Raw genomic sequence first — 14,039 nt, forward strand, 5'->3', positions numbered from 1 at the left:
CTCATGAACAGAGAGCACTCGTAGCATAGCATAGCACCATCAGGGATTTTTTTAATATTCAAAGACTTTATAACAGGCCTTACTAATCAACTCAGTACGAAAAACATCCCAGCACATGTTTTTCATATGGCAGCACACAGTAACACGGTTCAGCATGGCCAGCAAGCTTCATTCACAATGGCTGTCATCCCTACTTATGCACATGACTGGGCAGCTCACCTCGTGCACACAGTTGAAGAGTTCCCAATCGTAAATTGTCATCTGGTATGCTAAGTCTTTGGAGCTCATCAGCTCAAAAGTCCCCACTGTTCCAACAGTTGGGCCATCTTGTTCCGGTAAGGGAGTCTATGGATAATAAAGCAAAAACTTATCAGAATCTCAAAGCAGACAAGTACTGAGGGCTGAATCCTTTCAGGAGTTGATGCAGGGATATGATTCTGGAAATGCTTTCAGGAAAATCTTACAACTTTGATTTTACTTGGAGGAGAAAGGTGCCTTTGCTCTTAGTGCTATTTAGCTTTGGTGCTCTCCTTGTAGTCATCATCATCATTCTAATTAACTCTGCCAACTGGAAAATGTGGACCATGGTTAAAAAAGAGCAGGTGAAGGGTGACCTACACAAATTCTCTTATGCCTGGCCCCGGTAGGTCCCCAAAAGGAAAGAAAAAGTCCTTATGTTCTTTTTTTTGCTGGAAAAGATGGAAGGAGGTCTTGGAGATTTCTCCCCTCTTGTTTCCCAGCAAGCTACCTGCATGGCCCCTGGATGTTCATATACAGTGCTTCTTGCTACTGCTGGTGACTCTGGCTCGGGTGCTGCAGCTCCTCTCAGTAACACATGTCTGGGGTGCCAAGGTGGCAGAGAGCACCTGAGCCAAGGTCACACCTGATGTCTGGTTCTTCTACCCCTGGATGCTGTTGAGCTGAGAAGACACTTCCATAACCATGAAGTCTGGGGATAGATTTTAAAGAACAAATTCTGCTACTTTTGGAAGACTCCTGGTCAAAGTTTTCATCTGACTTATTTAACTAATTTTTATATTATGAAAAATGATATAGAGTATTTTTACCTAGTATGATGAATGGTATACACACAAAGGAAATGATAAAGAATACACTAATAGCTATCTATAAAATTGGGAGTATAGACATGACAAAATTATAAAAATGAAAAGAATATTTCCCAACATGATGCTTACCATATTTGGATACTCAATATTCATGCCAGAGGCATGAAAATGTAATCCAGTGCTAGAGTATCTGCCTAGCATACACGAGGCTTTAGATTCTTAGCACCACCAAAACAAACAAGAAAGCCCAATAACAAAATCTGTGTCAAAAGTAATGGTATTACATAGGTTTCATCATCATTAACATCATCATCTTCATCATCATCATCATCATCACCAAAAACATTCTGTAAATTCCCCTCTGCATTCTGAGCACTAAAGAAATTACATGTTCATTGGAGCTGGGGGGAGGGGGGTGTAGCCCCAAGATACAACATTTGCCGAGCATGTGTGAGGCTCTGGGTCAATCACCAGGACCACAGGAAAGAAAAAAGGACAAAAGAAAGAATGAAATTACATGTTCAGGACGTGGGTGGTCCCTGTAATAGAAAGTCTAGACTAACAGAAGACCAACCAAGTTTCCAGTGTGAGAGCAACCCAGACCAGCAGGCACTGTGCTACACGTGGACAGACAGCTACTGGTCTTCATCTGCCTGCCTAAAGAGACACTAACGCACACAACTCGCAGCTGTAGAGATGAACAGGCTGGGAAACCTGAATGGGCTTTTTGAAAATTACTGGGTATTTGAAATGAATGTGTGGTCTTAAGAGTTTCTTGGAGAAAGAAGCTGAGCTTTAAAAGATTTAACAGATAAACTGATGTAAAGAGCAAGCTTTTCCCTGAGCACTACGGATTGTACTTTGTAGGCTGAGGGCTGGTAAGGAAGGACGGAAGGTAAGGAAGCTGTCAGCAGACTCGCTTGGCCCATGGGAGGACAGGGGGCCCATTGATAGCTTCTAGAAAGTCTTTGAGTACTGGATTTGGCATCCCCCTCTCCTTGTGCTCCTACACCCTCTGTGCCTAGCTCTGGGTGGCACCTATCACAACAGATCCTTGCTGATTACACACTGATGTCCCTTCCTACACTGTGAACTCTTTGAGGTACACAGACCATGATGGATGGGTCCTTGAAACTATGCCAGAGTCAGAACCATCATAGGGCCTAGAGTGAGGCAGTAGGTACTAAATAAAAGTCTAAGGAAGCAGTGAATGGGTAAAAGTAGAGCTAAATCACAGTACAAAGGGATTTTTTTTTTTTTTGTAATTCGTTTTCCACTAACATTTCTGTTTAAGTAAAATGTCAAGAGAGTGAAGCTCCAGAAGCTAAGCCCTAACCATTAGGATAAATTCTGGCATGCTACTAATTTTAGACAACACAATTTAACACTACAACTCGTTCTCTTCCAGGCTGTCTGGGTTTGTCACAACATCCTAATTTAACTGTAAGCTGTCACAGGGACAAGGGTTCTTGGGCACTTGTCCTACTGGACACAAAAGCTAGCCCAGCCCCGAGTGCAAAGCAGACAGTTGGTGAGTACGTGTGGATAGATCAAAGGGTTTGGCCAACAGTCTGTGCTGCAGACTCATCCCCTGCATGACTCTTCCTACAAGGACTGTCCTCAAAGGGAAAGTCAGCAAGCCAGCGAGGGAGCTCCATGGCTATAGGTTAAGTTCATCTCCCCACAGCACAGTGAGTGACAGCACACTGATGGGGAAGAAGTCCAGAGTACTTGAGGCAAAGTAAATTCCTTTTGACCACGGAGGCCTCAGAATGGAAGATAAGCAATGACTAAGAATGTGGAAGGCTGCAGTACTGTGCCAAGATACAGGCTCAGAAGGTTAGCGTCTGCCCCACAGGGAGCTGGAGGCAGTCCACACGCCTACCCATCCACTGCATCGCTTCACACCGTGGCCAAGAACCAGCTGGCAGGAGAGGCCCCTGGGCACAGTGGGGTAAACGTGTCACATGGCACCTACAATAGAGCTTCAAAACATGGCATTTTAAGGCTCTCCTTTCCAAGAGAGGGGAGCACAACTCACATCATTGCCTCTCTGTCCCTTGATGTTGGGAGATATTTATTTAGCAAGCAATGAATGCAGAAGACTGAGGAATACAGGACAAGAACTGTGAGGCCATTCCAACCTTACAGTGCTAGTGGTTATGGAAAGGCTCAGGGTCTAGAGGGACAGGGATGAGCACAGGAACCAAAGCAATGCAAATTCTTCTCTACCTGAATTCAAGGTATTGTATAAATGGCTGTCCTCAACCCAGAAATCAGGATCCTAATCATGGAAGACAAGCTCAGAAAAGTTCAAAGAAGGGAATCTTTTTTTTTTTTCCTTTGCAATGCCTGAAATTAAACCCACGGCCTCAGGCACTCTACCAGTGAGGTATACCCCTAGCTTGAGAATCTTAACCTACACAATCTGATTTGATTAAACTTGAAACTTGTTTAAGCATCACTTAGCTAATTAATTTTTCTCACCAAATTCAGTGCAAATTCCCTCTAACCTTCACTTTATCCTTTTCTTAGAAGGGAAGCCAAGCTCTAGGAGTCTAGAGAAAGAGAATATCAGTTTCTCTACTCTCTGAATTGGTCTTATCAGCTAAGATATTTTAGTAACTGCTCACTTCCCTGCCTAGTTTTTAACAGGTAAACAGAGATGAACATGCTCTTTAGTCACAGAAAGCTCTGTGTGGCTGGGAACAGGTGCTTTGGAGCTCTGGCCTCTGGCATTTCCTACCCAAGATGAAGATAGCACTTCCTGGGGACAGCACTGCTCTCAGGACTGACGATGGCTTTGCCATATTTCTATCCACATCTCACGGAGGAATCTTATAAGTAGCGACATCTTGCTTTTTAAAAAGATTATTTCCACCCTGGCATTCATATTTTAATATTTACTGTTTAAAGTGAGGATACTAAAATAGGGCAAATTACAGGAGTCCTGACAGCTGGATTGTGTGGCAGTAGCGGTGCCACCTGCCTGATTTTTACATAAGAATCTAAAGCTTAGCTCATCTCCAGCAAACACCTGAGGCTTTCCTAGTGGCCGGAAGGACAGAACAAGCCAAGGAGCATTAGAAATTTTTAGCAAGTAGGTTCAATGTGACTGAAAATTAAGCTCCAGACAAGTTTTCTGATTGCAGATGCTGCTCCGAGGCGATCATCACACCTACCAGTGAATCGAATTGCTCTCGCGGGCAAGCAAACAGGCGTCCATTAATGGTGAGCGTCGTAAATACTGAAACATCATTAGGTTTGAGCACCACCTTTTCTGTGAACATAAAAAGCATGAGATTGCCTATTAAATACATCTGAGATTTGCTGCACTGCCCTAATCACACCAACAAATTGCCAGCTCCGTGAATTACCGGAACATGCAGAGTGACTGCATAAAATACAGGATGGGGAGGGGGGGCACGACTCACTGAATAAAAACAACACCGCTCTCACACAGCCACAAACCACTCAGGATGCCATCAGAAATGACCACACCTCAGCAGTGGGAATACTGAGGGTCAGTTCACCCAGTTCTGTGCTGTAACTGTGATTATATATAAAAGCTACTCTAGCTATTTATATAACAGGTTATGTTTCTAGATGATAATGGTGCCCAGCCAGATCATCCTTCTGGGTCAGCCAGGAACAGCCACACTAACTCCGTACATGGTTTCTCTGGGGGTGGAATTCCCTTTGTGTGAAAGTGCCATATACTAATTACGACTGTTACCTCCTCCGGAGCTCATCTTTACTATGATCAGGCCTTCCCCGGAACCCAGCTTGTCAGCCACTGCGCTGATGACTTCCTTCACTGAGGCAGCTACCGGCACCCGAATGGTGGTGTAGGTGTGGTCCATGCAATACACCTTAAACAAAACTGCACAAAGACCATCAGCAACAGAAGAAAGTGGCCTTGGGATTTCTTATGAAAGCTATAAACTGTGTAAAGTGCTTAGACAATCTCCCAAATTTACATCATCTTATAGCTCTTACTACTGTATTTACTCACACACATCTATGCATATGACTGTCCCCTTCTACAACTGCTTACTTTAGCACTGGTCTAAGAACAGGTGCACATATGGCCACCGCCCCCAATTTGAAAACCAGATACTTGTGTAAGACCACAAATAGGTCATGGGAAAAAATGAGAAGTATGTTTAGGCCCACGTTCTGGGTTTTCTTTTTCCCTAGTCATTCTTTTTCACAACAGAGGAAGTGCTACACTGCGGGCTGATTACTAGATTGCTGACACCAAACCTTGCATGGGAAGCCAACATTAACACTTCTGCAAGCCAGACTGCTTCTGCCTGCGGCCATTAGCACATGCTGACTTTGCTGCTCGCTTGCTTCACTGGTGTGTTGCTCTGGGGCTGGGCCATGTGGCTCAGGCGGAGTCAGATTAGCAGACAGTGAATGGCACCCACAGGCTCACCTCTGACCACACAAACCCTGGCAGCAATTCCAGCTGCTGCAATTCTTGGGTTTTAAGGCACTCCTAGATTAAAAGATTCATTTGTGGCTTGAAAGGAAAATGTTATCATTATTATGATTATGTGTGGTTGCAATTCTTTGGAGAAATAATGAGCAACCAAACCAAAGCCAACACCTTCACTTCCCTGAAGGCAGCCAAGGAGGCCATATTCCAGGCCAGAGTACCTTACGTCCCTGTGGTCCCACCTTCCTCCCTGTGTCCAAAGGCCAACTGCTTTCTTACCAGCTCTTCCCAGAGGTGGTGACCTTGATAGCCAGGCCCTGAGACAATCTGCATTTCTTTCAAGGAAAGGTGGCCGTCGGGAGTAGAGTCGACCAAGGATGGACAAACATCTCAACTCTGAGCACAAGAGCTCAAGAGCACAAAGAGCCAGCATGCAAAAGGGTACCTCCAAGAACAGCTTTTTAAATTTTAATCTGACTCTGAACACTACATAAGCATGACTTCAATGAGAATTCTTACCCTCATCAGAGCCTCGGATAGGCTGGCGTTTCTGGGCCCGCTCATCACTCGTGTTGAACTGTTGCAAAAGAACCTTGTGCTGCCGAAACAGTAAGCACAGTGAGTGCTGTAAAGGGACCGACTAACACATGCCAGCAACTCAGAGAAAATGCAGCTGAGAAGCAGTAAGTGCCAAGAAATAAAGCAAATACGTTTTCTATTTACAAAAAAGATATCACTTTTATATACGGCCATGCATTATTTCTGGAGAACTGCAATTCTCTGAGACACAGACATGGAATTCAAAACGGTGCCTCACTCCTTACCTTCTTTTGAGGGCCCTTTGCATCTTCTGAGCTACGAGAAGTAGAGAAAGCACATTATTTAATGCCATTGCTAAAAGTTCATCATTACTATAGATTGTTTTGTTATAGAACTTTAGTCTTATGTCGGGAAATGAAATCACAGAATCCCTGTGGGAGGCAATATGAACCTCCCTCATGTTGGCATTGAGAGACCAAAGGCTGGGAAGATGACAAAGACACCAGCTCTTATCACAGGCAGATCCTAGGCGGAAGTGATATTAAACCCCAGGATTTCTAGCTTTCAAAGTCTATCTCATAGCGTGCTCACCCTCCAGTATTTAATCTGTGCCTCAGGGAAAGGCATGTGAAAACCTGTTTTCACACAGAAGACACGAACATTTGCCTTCCACAGCCTTGGTGGTAGAAAGGGAATCTTCCATGTAAGTAATGGCCCTCAGACTTTCCTGAAATGCCACTGACCGTTTTATCGCTGCCTTCAGTACTTTGAACCTAGGGCACCCACATTTATTGAGCTGAACTCCCTGAAGCAAGATCTCTGCCTTCCCAGACTTTCTCCAGCTCACACAGCAGCCGAGCACAGGACTGGCTCCCTGTTTGTCTGGCCAGGTAGAGCGAGTGCCCTGGGCCTGTCTGCTCACATCAGAGCTCTCTGGGGTATGGAAGGACAGCTGTAAGGCTTTCCCCTTCTCTCTCTCTTTGCTTTTCCCTTCTTTCTGCTTTCTCTTTTTCTCTCCTTTCCTTCCTCTCTTCCTCCCTCAATCCCTCCCTCCCTTCCTTCCTTCTGCCACTTTGTCTCTATCTCTATCCGTCTGTCTGTCTCTCTTTTTTCAGGCAAAGGACTTTTTGGAGATTTTGAAGCACGCACTTCTTTGATGACACCCCTGCCCAAGCCCTTCCTTACGTTTGCTTGACGATCTTCTCCAGCTCTGGCAGTTGCTCCTTGAAGGCAGCGATCATCCGGGCATCATCTGATACAGACACATAAAACTCCTGTAATTGGCAAAGGTCACAGGCTTTTAACAAGAACTGCAAAGAGTGTACGTTTTTGTAGAGAGCAATAAAGACATGTTCCTATGTCATATGCTTCACTAGCATCACCAGACCATGGTTTCACGGATGCAGAGAGGGAAAAACAAGAATAAAATGGTACAGTATGTCTAAGTTCAAAATTGTAAGTGAGAAAACATAGGTAAGAGGGGACTACTGTACATTAGGACCAACTGCCAAGGTCAGTGCTGTCCCATAGGGCTAGAGCCATGGGACGGAAAGGGGCAGTTGAGGTAGACAAAGTGTTTACAAGGTGAACTGTGTCCCTTCAAATGACCATATGGCCTCCTACTTCTTGTCCTAGTTATTCCTCAAAGGAATGATGTGCTTTGCTGTGCTCTACCATTTGAGCTAGGCATCCCACTGCCAGGTAGGAAACCAAGATAAATCTACTTGCACAATAATGCTCATTGCACAATTATCCCAGGAAGGTGCACACTAGAAGTGATGCAAATATCCAACAGTATGGGTATAAATAACCAATCTGTGACATAGGTACTGCATGGTCATGAGAGTTTTTATTATAAAGACTGTACTGAATGGAAAAGTCCTTATATAAAGTTAAATGGAAAAGACAGCTTGCAAAATGTTGGGTACTAATGTGATCACTGCTACATAAACCACACACAGAAAAAGAGACCAGATGAAAGTACATGAAAATGCCACCACTTATTGAATTAGAGCAGCAGTATAATGGATGACGTTTTTCTTTTCGAACAGTACCTTCCTAACAAATGAGCAAGTTAACAGAGTCTAGAAGTGGCTATTATAGTCTCTCTGGGGAGGCTGCTGTGTTCATGAGTAGGTTCCCATACTGCAGGACAAAGGTGCATTCGCAGAAAGAATGCTGCCCACGTACCTCCAGGAAAGCCATGGACACGTCATCCTCTTGGAGGAGGTCTCCATATGTGGCAGCCCACTGAAGAACCAGGCGGATGACTCGTCTCTTATTGTTGAGGGCATAATCCAATCTCTCCTGTTCTGTACCTTGAGAAGGCTGGGCATGGTAAGTGCCAGGGAGTCAAGGAAGATGCTGAAGCATTTCACACTCATTGCATTGTGTTACTTATAAAAGCAGAGTAACAGATCTCAGATTCAGACTGATGGAATTCCTCCCTTCGGCACCAAAAAAGCCATATAAAACGTTTGTATGAAATACATAACCCCTTGTTAGCTCCTGTTGACTTTGGCCTGAGAGTTGTCCATGGAATTAGACCTCACATGTGTTGATGAGGATTCTGGGTGGGTCTAGCTGCAGCTCTCATTCTTGGCCTGCTTTCTGCCTCACACATCACCTCTTGAGGTGGTAATACCACCTGCTGTTGCTTGTCTCTGGGTGCTACGCCATCTCCTTTTGGTTTCCATAATTCTTCCCACATCTCTATGGTCACCCTCATCAGATGTCTTTCAGTTAAACCTTTCTGGGTAGATATCTAGTTCTCCACGACTCTGGCTGACACAGAGTACAAATGTGAGCAAGAAAAGCTGGGGGTAGGAAAACCCAGTGTGTGTTAGAAAGAGGAAAGGCCCCTGCTGAACCAGTCCTCTGGGGAGAACTTCACTCTTTATACCCTACCTCTTCTCTTGCCTAAAACCACAGCCGACCTACCTGTCAATTTGTGCATTTACAGCTTGCCTTAATTATGAGCCCCACAAGCTTTTGTATGATGTATTAATTTGTCTTGAATTCTATATCATGTACAGTGGTATTCACCTAGAAATTTTATTTGCTTGTTAACAGAATGAATACTTGGTTGAATGTCATCTAGGTGTTCAGAGTAGAAAGCTCTGCTCTCTGCTTACACTCCTGTATGGATTATAGTAGGGAAAACATGATAGGCTGTCAAGAAGTACTTTAGTTAAGAGATACCATTCCATTTTTGAGGATTTACAAGTAGTTCATAGTGTACAAAACTAGTTCATAAAACAATTTAGCATTTACAACTTACACCGTGGCTTGCACACAAAGTTCCCCAGTTAGGCTCTATTTTAGAGTTTTGTGATGAAAGTGGCATTTCCTTTTCAAACTAACACAAAAGGACATACAAGGCTGACATGACATTATGAGAGTAAAGGGTTGGTTCTCAGTCCGAGTATCCTGATTCCGACTAGTTTCGTCCCCATTACACAATACTGTGAGCCTCACAGCCAGCTGCAAGACTGGCCATGTCTTAGCTCACTGCCACGACTTAAAAGGCACTGTAGAAAACTGCCTTGTGGCAGTGCTGTGCTTGAGAGCTAAACCTGTAAAGGGCCTTTTCTGAAAGAACTATAAATAATCATGATCAAGGTAAATGACAGAACCTTAAAGCAAAGGTTTACTGCATGTAAATGGGTTGCAAAATGGCTTTCATAAATTGAGCACGAGATTCATAAAAAAAGAAAATTGCTCATCCTGTATTGCTACAATTCTCTCTGAGCTTACAATAAAAAAGCAAAAAAGATCATTTTATGTGAAAATTATTTCTTTTCTGATTAACTCTTTGGTCTCTTGCTTGTATGCATCCATAGCTCAGTTTTTCTTTCCAAAGCGATGCAATACTGGGTGCAACATTTTTTTTTTTTTTTGGCAGGTACCACTGTCAGGCACCCAATGGATGCCAAATAAGAGATGCTTGATTGAAACATGGGTACTGGATCACCCACTAGTCAGAGGGTCAGGGCTTGTGTCCTTCTGCTGCCACCTTGTACACAGTCTTCAGTGAATCTCGTAGGTGTAGACTGCCATTTACTCATTGTGGAAGGTGAGCTAATTTCAAATCTCTTGTTCGACTATTACACTTAGTAACATGACAGCAAAGTGAATCTAAAGGGAACTGGGCACACATCACAATGAACATATGCCAGTTTCCCATGGTGCTTTCTTTCGTTCAATTTTATTGTGACTTCTATGTGTATCGTGCTATCGTTTGAAGATGTTTTGCCCCCATCAAACTCATATTCCTCCGTGCAGCAGTGTTGGAAGGACAGGCCTTTAAGGAGGATTAATATCTTTCTTGAGATACTGGCTTAGCTCTCTTGGAATGGATTAGCCTCGCTACAGTGGGGTTAGACTCTTTGTTCACTCCCTGTCTTTGCACATACGCACTTTCCCTTCCACTCTTCTGCCATTCCTGGAGCAGCACGAGGTCCTCACCAGATGTGAGCAGATGCGGCCTTCTAGTCTTAGACTTGCAGCCTCCAGAACTGTGAGCTAAATAAACTTGTGTTGTAAGTGACCCAGTCTTTGGTGTTAGCCCAGTAACAAAATGGTTCTATCAGGCTTTGGCCACTACTGCCCTTTTCATTTCCACGGCATAAGAGTAAAAAGGACAAAGTAAGAATAGCTGAGATGGGTCAGGGGTGTGTGTGTGGGGGGGAGACCAAACGGACTATGTAGGAGGTGGTGAAAATTCTGAAATCTGAACAGAATATGTTTTAAAGCCAGCTCATTCTGAGCTCACTCTGTATGCTGCTACCCTCAATACCCTGATGCCAGTGTGAGTCACATCCATGTTCCTTACCCTGAAACTCAACCCAGGCTTCCTCCATCTATTCGCTTTTCTAGATCTGTGTGATAATGTCCACGAAAGACATCTTCCTGATGTACTGTGAAAAATGTGCAGAAATGTTTTCATCTTGTCTTTATTATTTTTAAAAGAACACCCTGTGCCCTCAGTTATATATAAAATATGATCTTAAAAAGATTTTGCTAACACACGTAACATGAATTTGCATCACTCAAAACTGGTAATATCCAACAAAGGAAATGGAAGCTTTTATTGAACTAGTGTATAGAGTGGGAGTCCTTAGTTTAATTGAGGAAAATAACCTCAAGATGGGGAGTTCAATGTGTTAAAGAAGTGAATGTATTCTCAAATGAATTAGTATAGTTTTGAAAAAAGATATCAAAATGTTTTACAAGTACTTGGACAAAGAAATCATTCAAACGGAATCACAATTAATAATTAAGAGGCTGCTCTGAGAAACACAGTGATAAGTGTGAGCGATATAATGGACATGGCCCCTATCTACTCTCAATATTACACCAGACAATACGCCGAAGAGGAGGTGCAGGTGTGCGCTGGGAGAGTGGGGGAGAGATCCAAGGGGGGAGGGAGACAGAAAAATAGAGGGGGAGGAGGAGAGGAAGGTGGGGGAGGAGAGTTTCCACATTGTTTGAGGCTGAAAGGTTTGAAACATTAAATTAGTATCAAATGAATATAATTCTAATTTTCCAGATCATCTTGATGTGAACCAAGAAAGCAGTGTTGGATACAGCAATATCAGTAGCACATCTGTGGCTAATCTGTAGTGTCACAGGATGATTAAATCTACGTTTTCTCTATGGGTCAGGACAGATTCTCTTGTCCTCTTTTTTTGACATAGATATGTCTTTTGTTGATAATAAAAGACAAATTAATTGGATGATGCTTCAAATGGGAATAGAGCTTATAAAATACCTTCAGTATGTTCATGTGACTATACAATGCCTGCTACATGCCTAAAGAGTTAATATTTCCAGATGAAAAAACTGAGTTTCAGAAAGAAGAGATCTCCACAGGTTGTTAACTGAGTAAATCTCAAGGTTCATGAATCCAGACCACGCTCTTCCTACCACTGTCATAACCACTGTCCACACGCTGGAGACAGTGCCTAGAGATTAGCATGTGGGTTCACAAAATTGCTAAGAATAACTGCATTTGGGAAGCAAAAATCCTAATGGGAAAAAATGTATTCCCTTTCCTTTCTTCTGAAGTTCAGATTTCCTAGCGCTGACCCAGCATGTGGGGTTCCTACGTCAGGGCTGAGTGACCTGTCCCAAACGAGTGACCCTGCAACCTCCTGGGAAACAGGATTGACCAATGCCAGAGACTAGGAGGGGTTTCTCCCTTTTCTCAGGGAAGTTATGAATTTTTGCTTCTGGGAAAATAAACAGAAGAACTGATTTATTTCACAAAGTCTTGCCTTTTCCCGCACAGATGTTTATTTACTAAACTGAGGTGGGGTAACACTATTTTTAAAGCTGAATCAGCATATGCTCAATGCTTCTGCTCTCCCCAGGCAGCACAATGCTCTCTTCCTGAACAGTCTTGGATCAGATTCTTCGATGACCTCCAGAAGACCTTGTGTGTAATTTATTGTGCCTAAAACGGGACCAGGGAGGTCCTGGGGCTCCTATTCCCACCACAATCTCCCTAGGCTTTTAGAAAATCTATAGTTAAAGGTTTATCAGAGATTCTACAATTATGAACTGAATCAGAATTTTAACTCCAATTAAATTGGAATTATAAATACAGTTGTATTTTAAACATAATTTAAAGCCCATAATAGTTTAAGGTTACCAAACTCATCACAGACCACAGAGCTGGTTTCAGTGAATCATGGAATCCTGAAATCTGTGCGTTTCAAGAGCCTACCATAATATTTCCTTCAACTCTATCATCTTAGAGGTAAGGAAACTGAGGCAAAATGAGGTTAGGTGACTTTCCAAATTTATCAATGGAACTTTAATGAGTAGAAACCAAGTTTTCATGATTTTTCTCCCTGTTTATGCAGCTGTTTTGCCTATCATTAATATTAACTTCTTTATTTAAATATATATTTTGTAGCAGATTCAGGTGATTTAAAAGTTTTCTGGGTAACACAGAAATTCATCTGAGATGGAGAAAAATTAATGTCAGAAAATCCTCCAAGCAGACAAGGCACATGGAGAAAATCGAAACCTGTGGCTGCCTGTACAATCTGAGGATCAGGGAGGTCTGGAACTGCTGCTGTCTGCCTAGATATCTGCACGGCTCACACCAGATGCCTCACATCTTATGTCAAGCAGCAAAGCCCTGGCTCACTACAATTAACCAAACATTCAATCCAACTTGCACTTTCTCTCTGCCAAAGAATCCTCACCATCCAGGAACATTACATCAGAACCATTAACAGCAGTACCTGATCTGAAAGACATTGTGAATCTCTGCATTTTCTGGCTAAGGATTGGGCACAGAGAAGCATTTTTAAAAAACCTTAAATGCTTATTGATTTTATACCTTAGATGATTCAGTCACACAGTTTGGAATGCTATAAAGAACATACTTTTTTTTAAAAAAAATCTTTAATGATACCACAGCTTTGTAAAACCTTTATCAAAATTACCTGAAATCTTACTTTGTCAAGATGTCAAATACGGACCACAGATTCATTCTAAATAAATTCCTGAAGAATTCAATGTCACCAGATACAGAGACAAATACCAATACCAAGTCTGCTGGGATGTCCTTTGAACAGAATCGTTTGTTATTGGGCATTTAATCTACAGGATGACAAGCTTTCAGAGTGACTGTCTTCACTGAACTGAACCAGCTCATTGGGCCTTGTGTTCTTTGGCAGAGGACAGATGGCATCAGGGCCAGGGCTGAGCACAGAAGGGATGAAGGCCACAGTGCAGGCTACAGACTTCCTACCCTGCCAACAGCAGGCTTAATATTACATTGAGTCATTTTTCTCATGCCGGCTCTGCCGTTCAAACACTGTAATTATTTCATATATTTTTACCTAGTTATTATCTTACTCACCACAGGCACCTGTAATTTTTCCGTATTTTTTTAACTGCTCATTTACTTATTCTTAATTCAGCTAATAATGGCTCCATGTATTAAAATCATCACAGGGAAAGTAAGTGAA

At 42.8% G+C, this 14,039-nt stretch overlaps 1 protein-coding gene across 8 annotated transcripts in view; it reads right to left on the reverse strand.

Moving 5' to 3' along the window:
* The window catches only part of Rapgef4 (Rap guanine nucleotide exchange factor 4), a 233,933-nt gene that overhangs the window by 21,880 nt on the left and 198,014 nt on the right, over nucleotides 1–14,039 (reverse strand). For all 8 annotated transcript variants that reach the window (XM_010607008.1, XM_010607007.1, XM_010607005.3 and 5 more), the window contains 7 exons: nucleotides 8,242–8,392; nucleotides 7,237–7,325; nucleotides 6,336–6,366; nucleotides 6,031–6,109; nucleotides 4,804–4,950; nucleotides 4,250–4,347; nucleotides 220–345 (listed from right to left, as the gene is read on the reverse strand). In XM_010607008.1, coding sequence (XP_010605310.1) covers nucleotides 220–345; nucleotides 4,250–4,347; nucleotides 4,804–4,950; nucleotides 6,031–6,109; nucleotides 6,336–6,366; nucleotides 7,237–7,325; nucleotides 8,242–8,392 — 721 coding nt within the window. The remainder of the gene's footprint in view (nucleotides 1–219; nucleotides 346–4,249; nucleotides 4,348–4,803; nucleotides 4,951–6,030; nucleotides 6,110–6,335; nucleotides 6,367–7,236; nucleotides 7,326–8,241; nucleotides 8,393–14,039) is intronic.

The sequence above is a fragment of the Fukomys damarensis genome, unplaced genomic scaffold, assembly GCF_012274545.1.
Source record: "Fukomys damarensis isolate Sample0158 unplaced genomic scaffold, DMR_v1.0_HiC HiC_scaffold_26, whole genome shotgun sequence".
NCBI classification, from domain to species: Eukaryota; Metazoa; Chordata; class Mammalia; order Rodentia; family Bathyergidae; genus Fukomys; species Fukomys damarensis.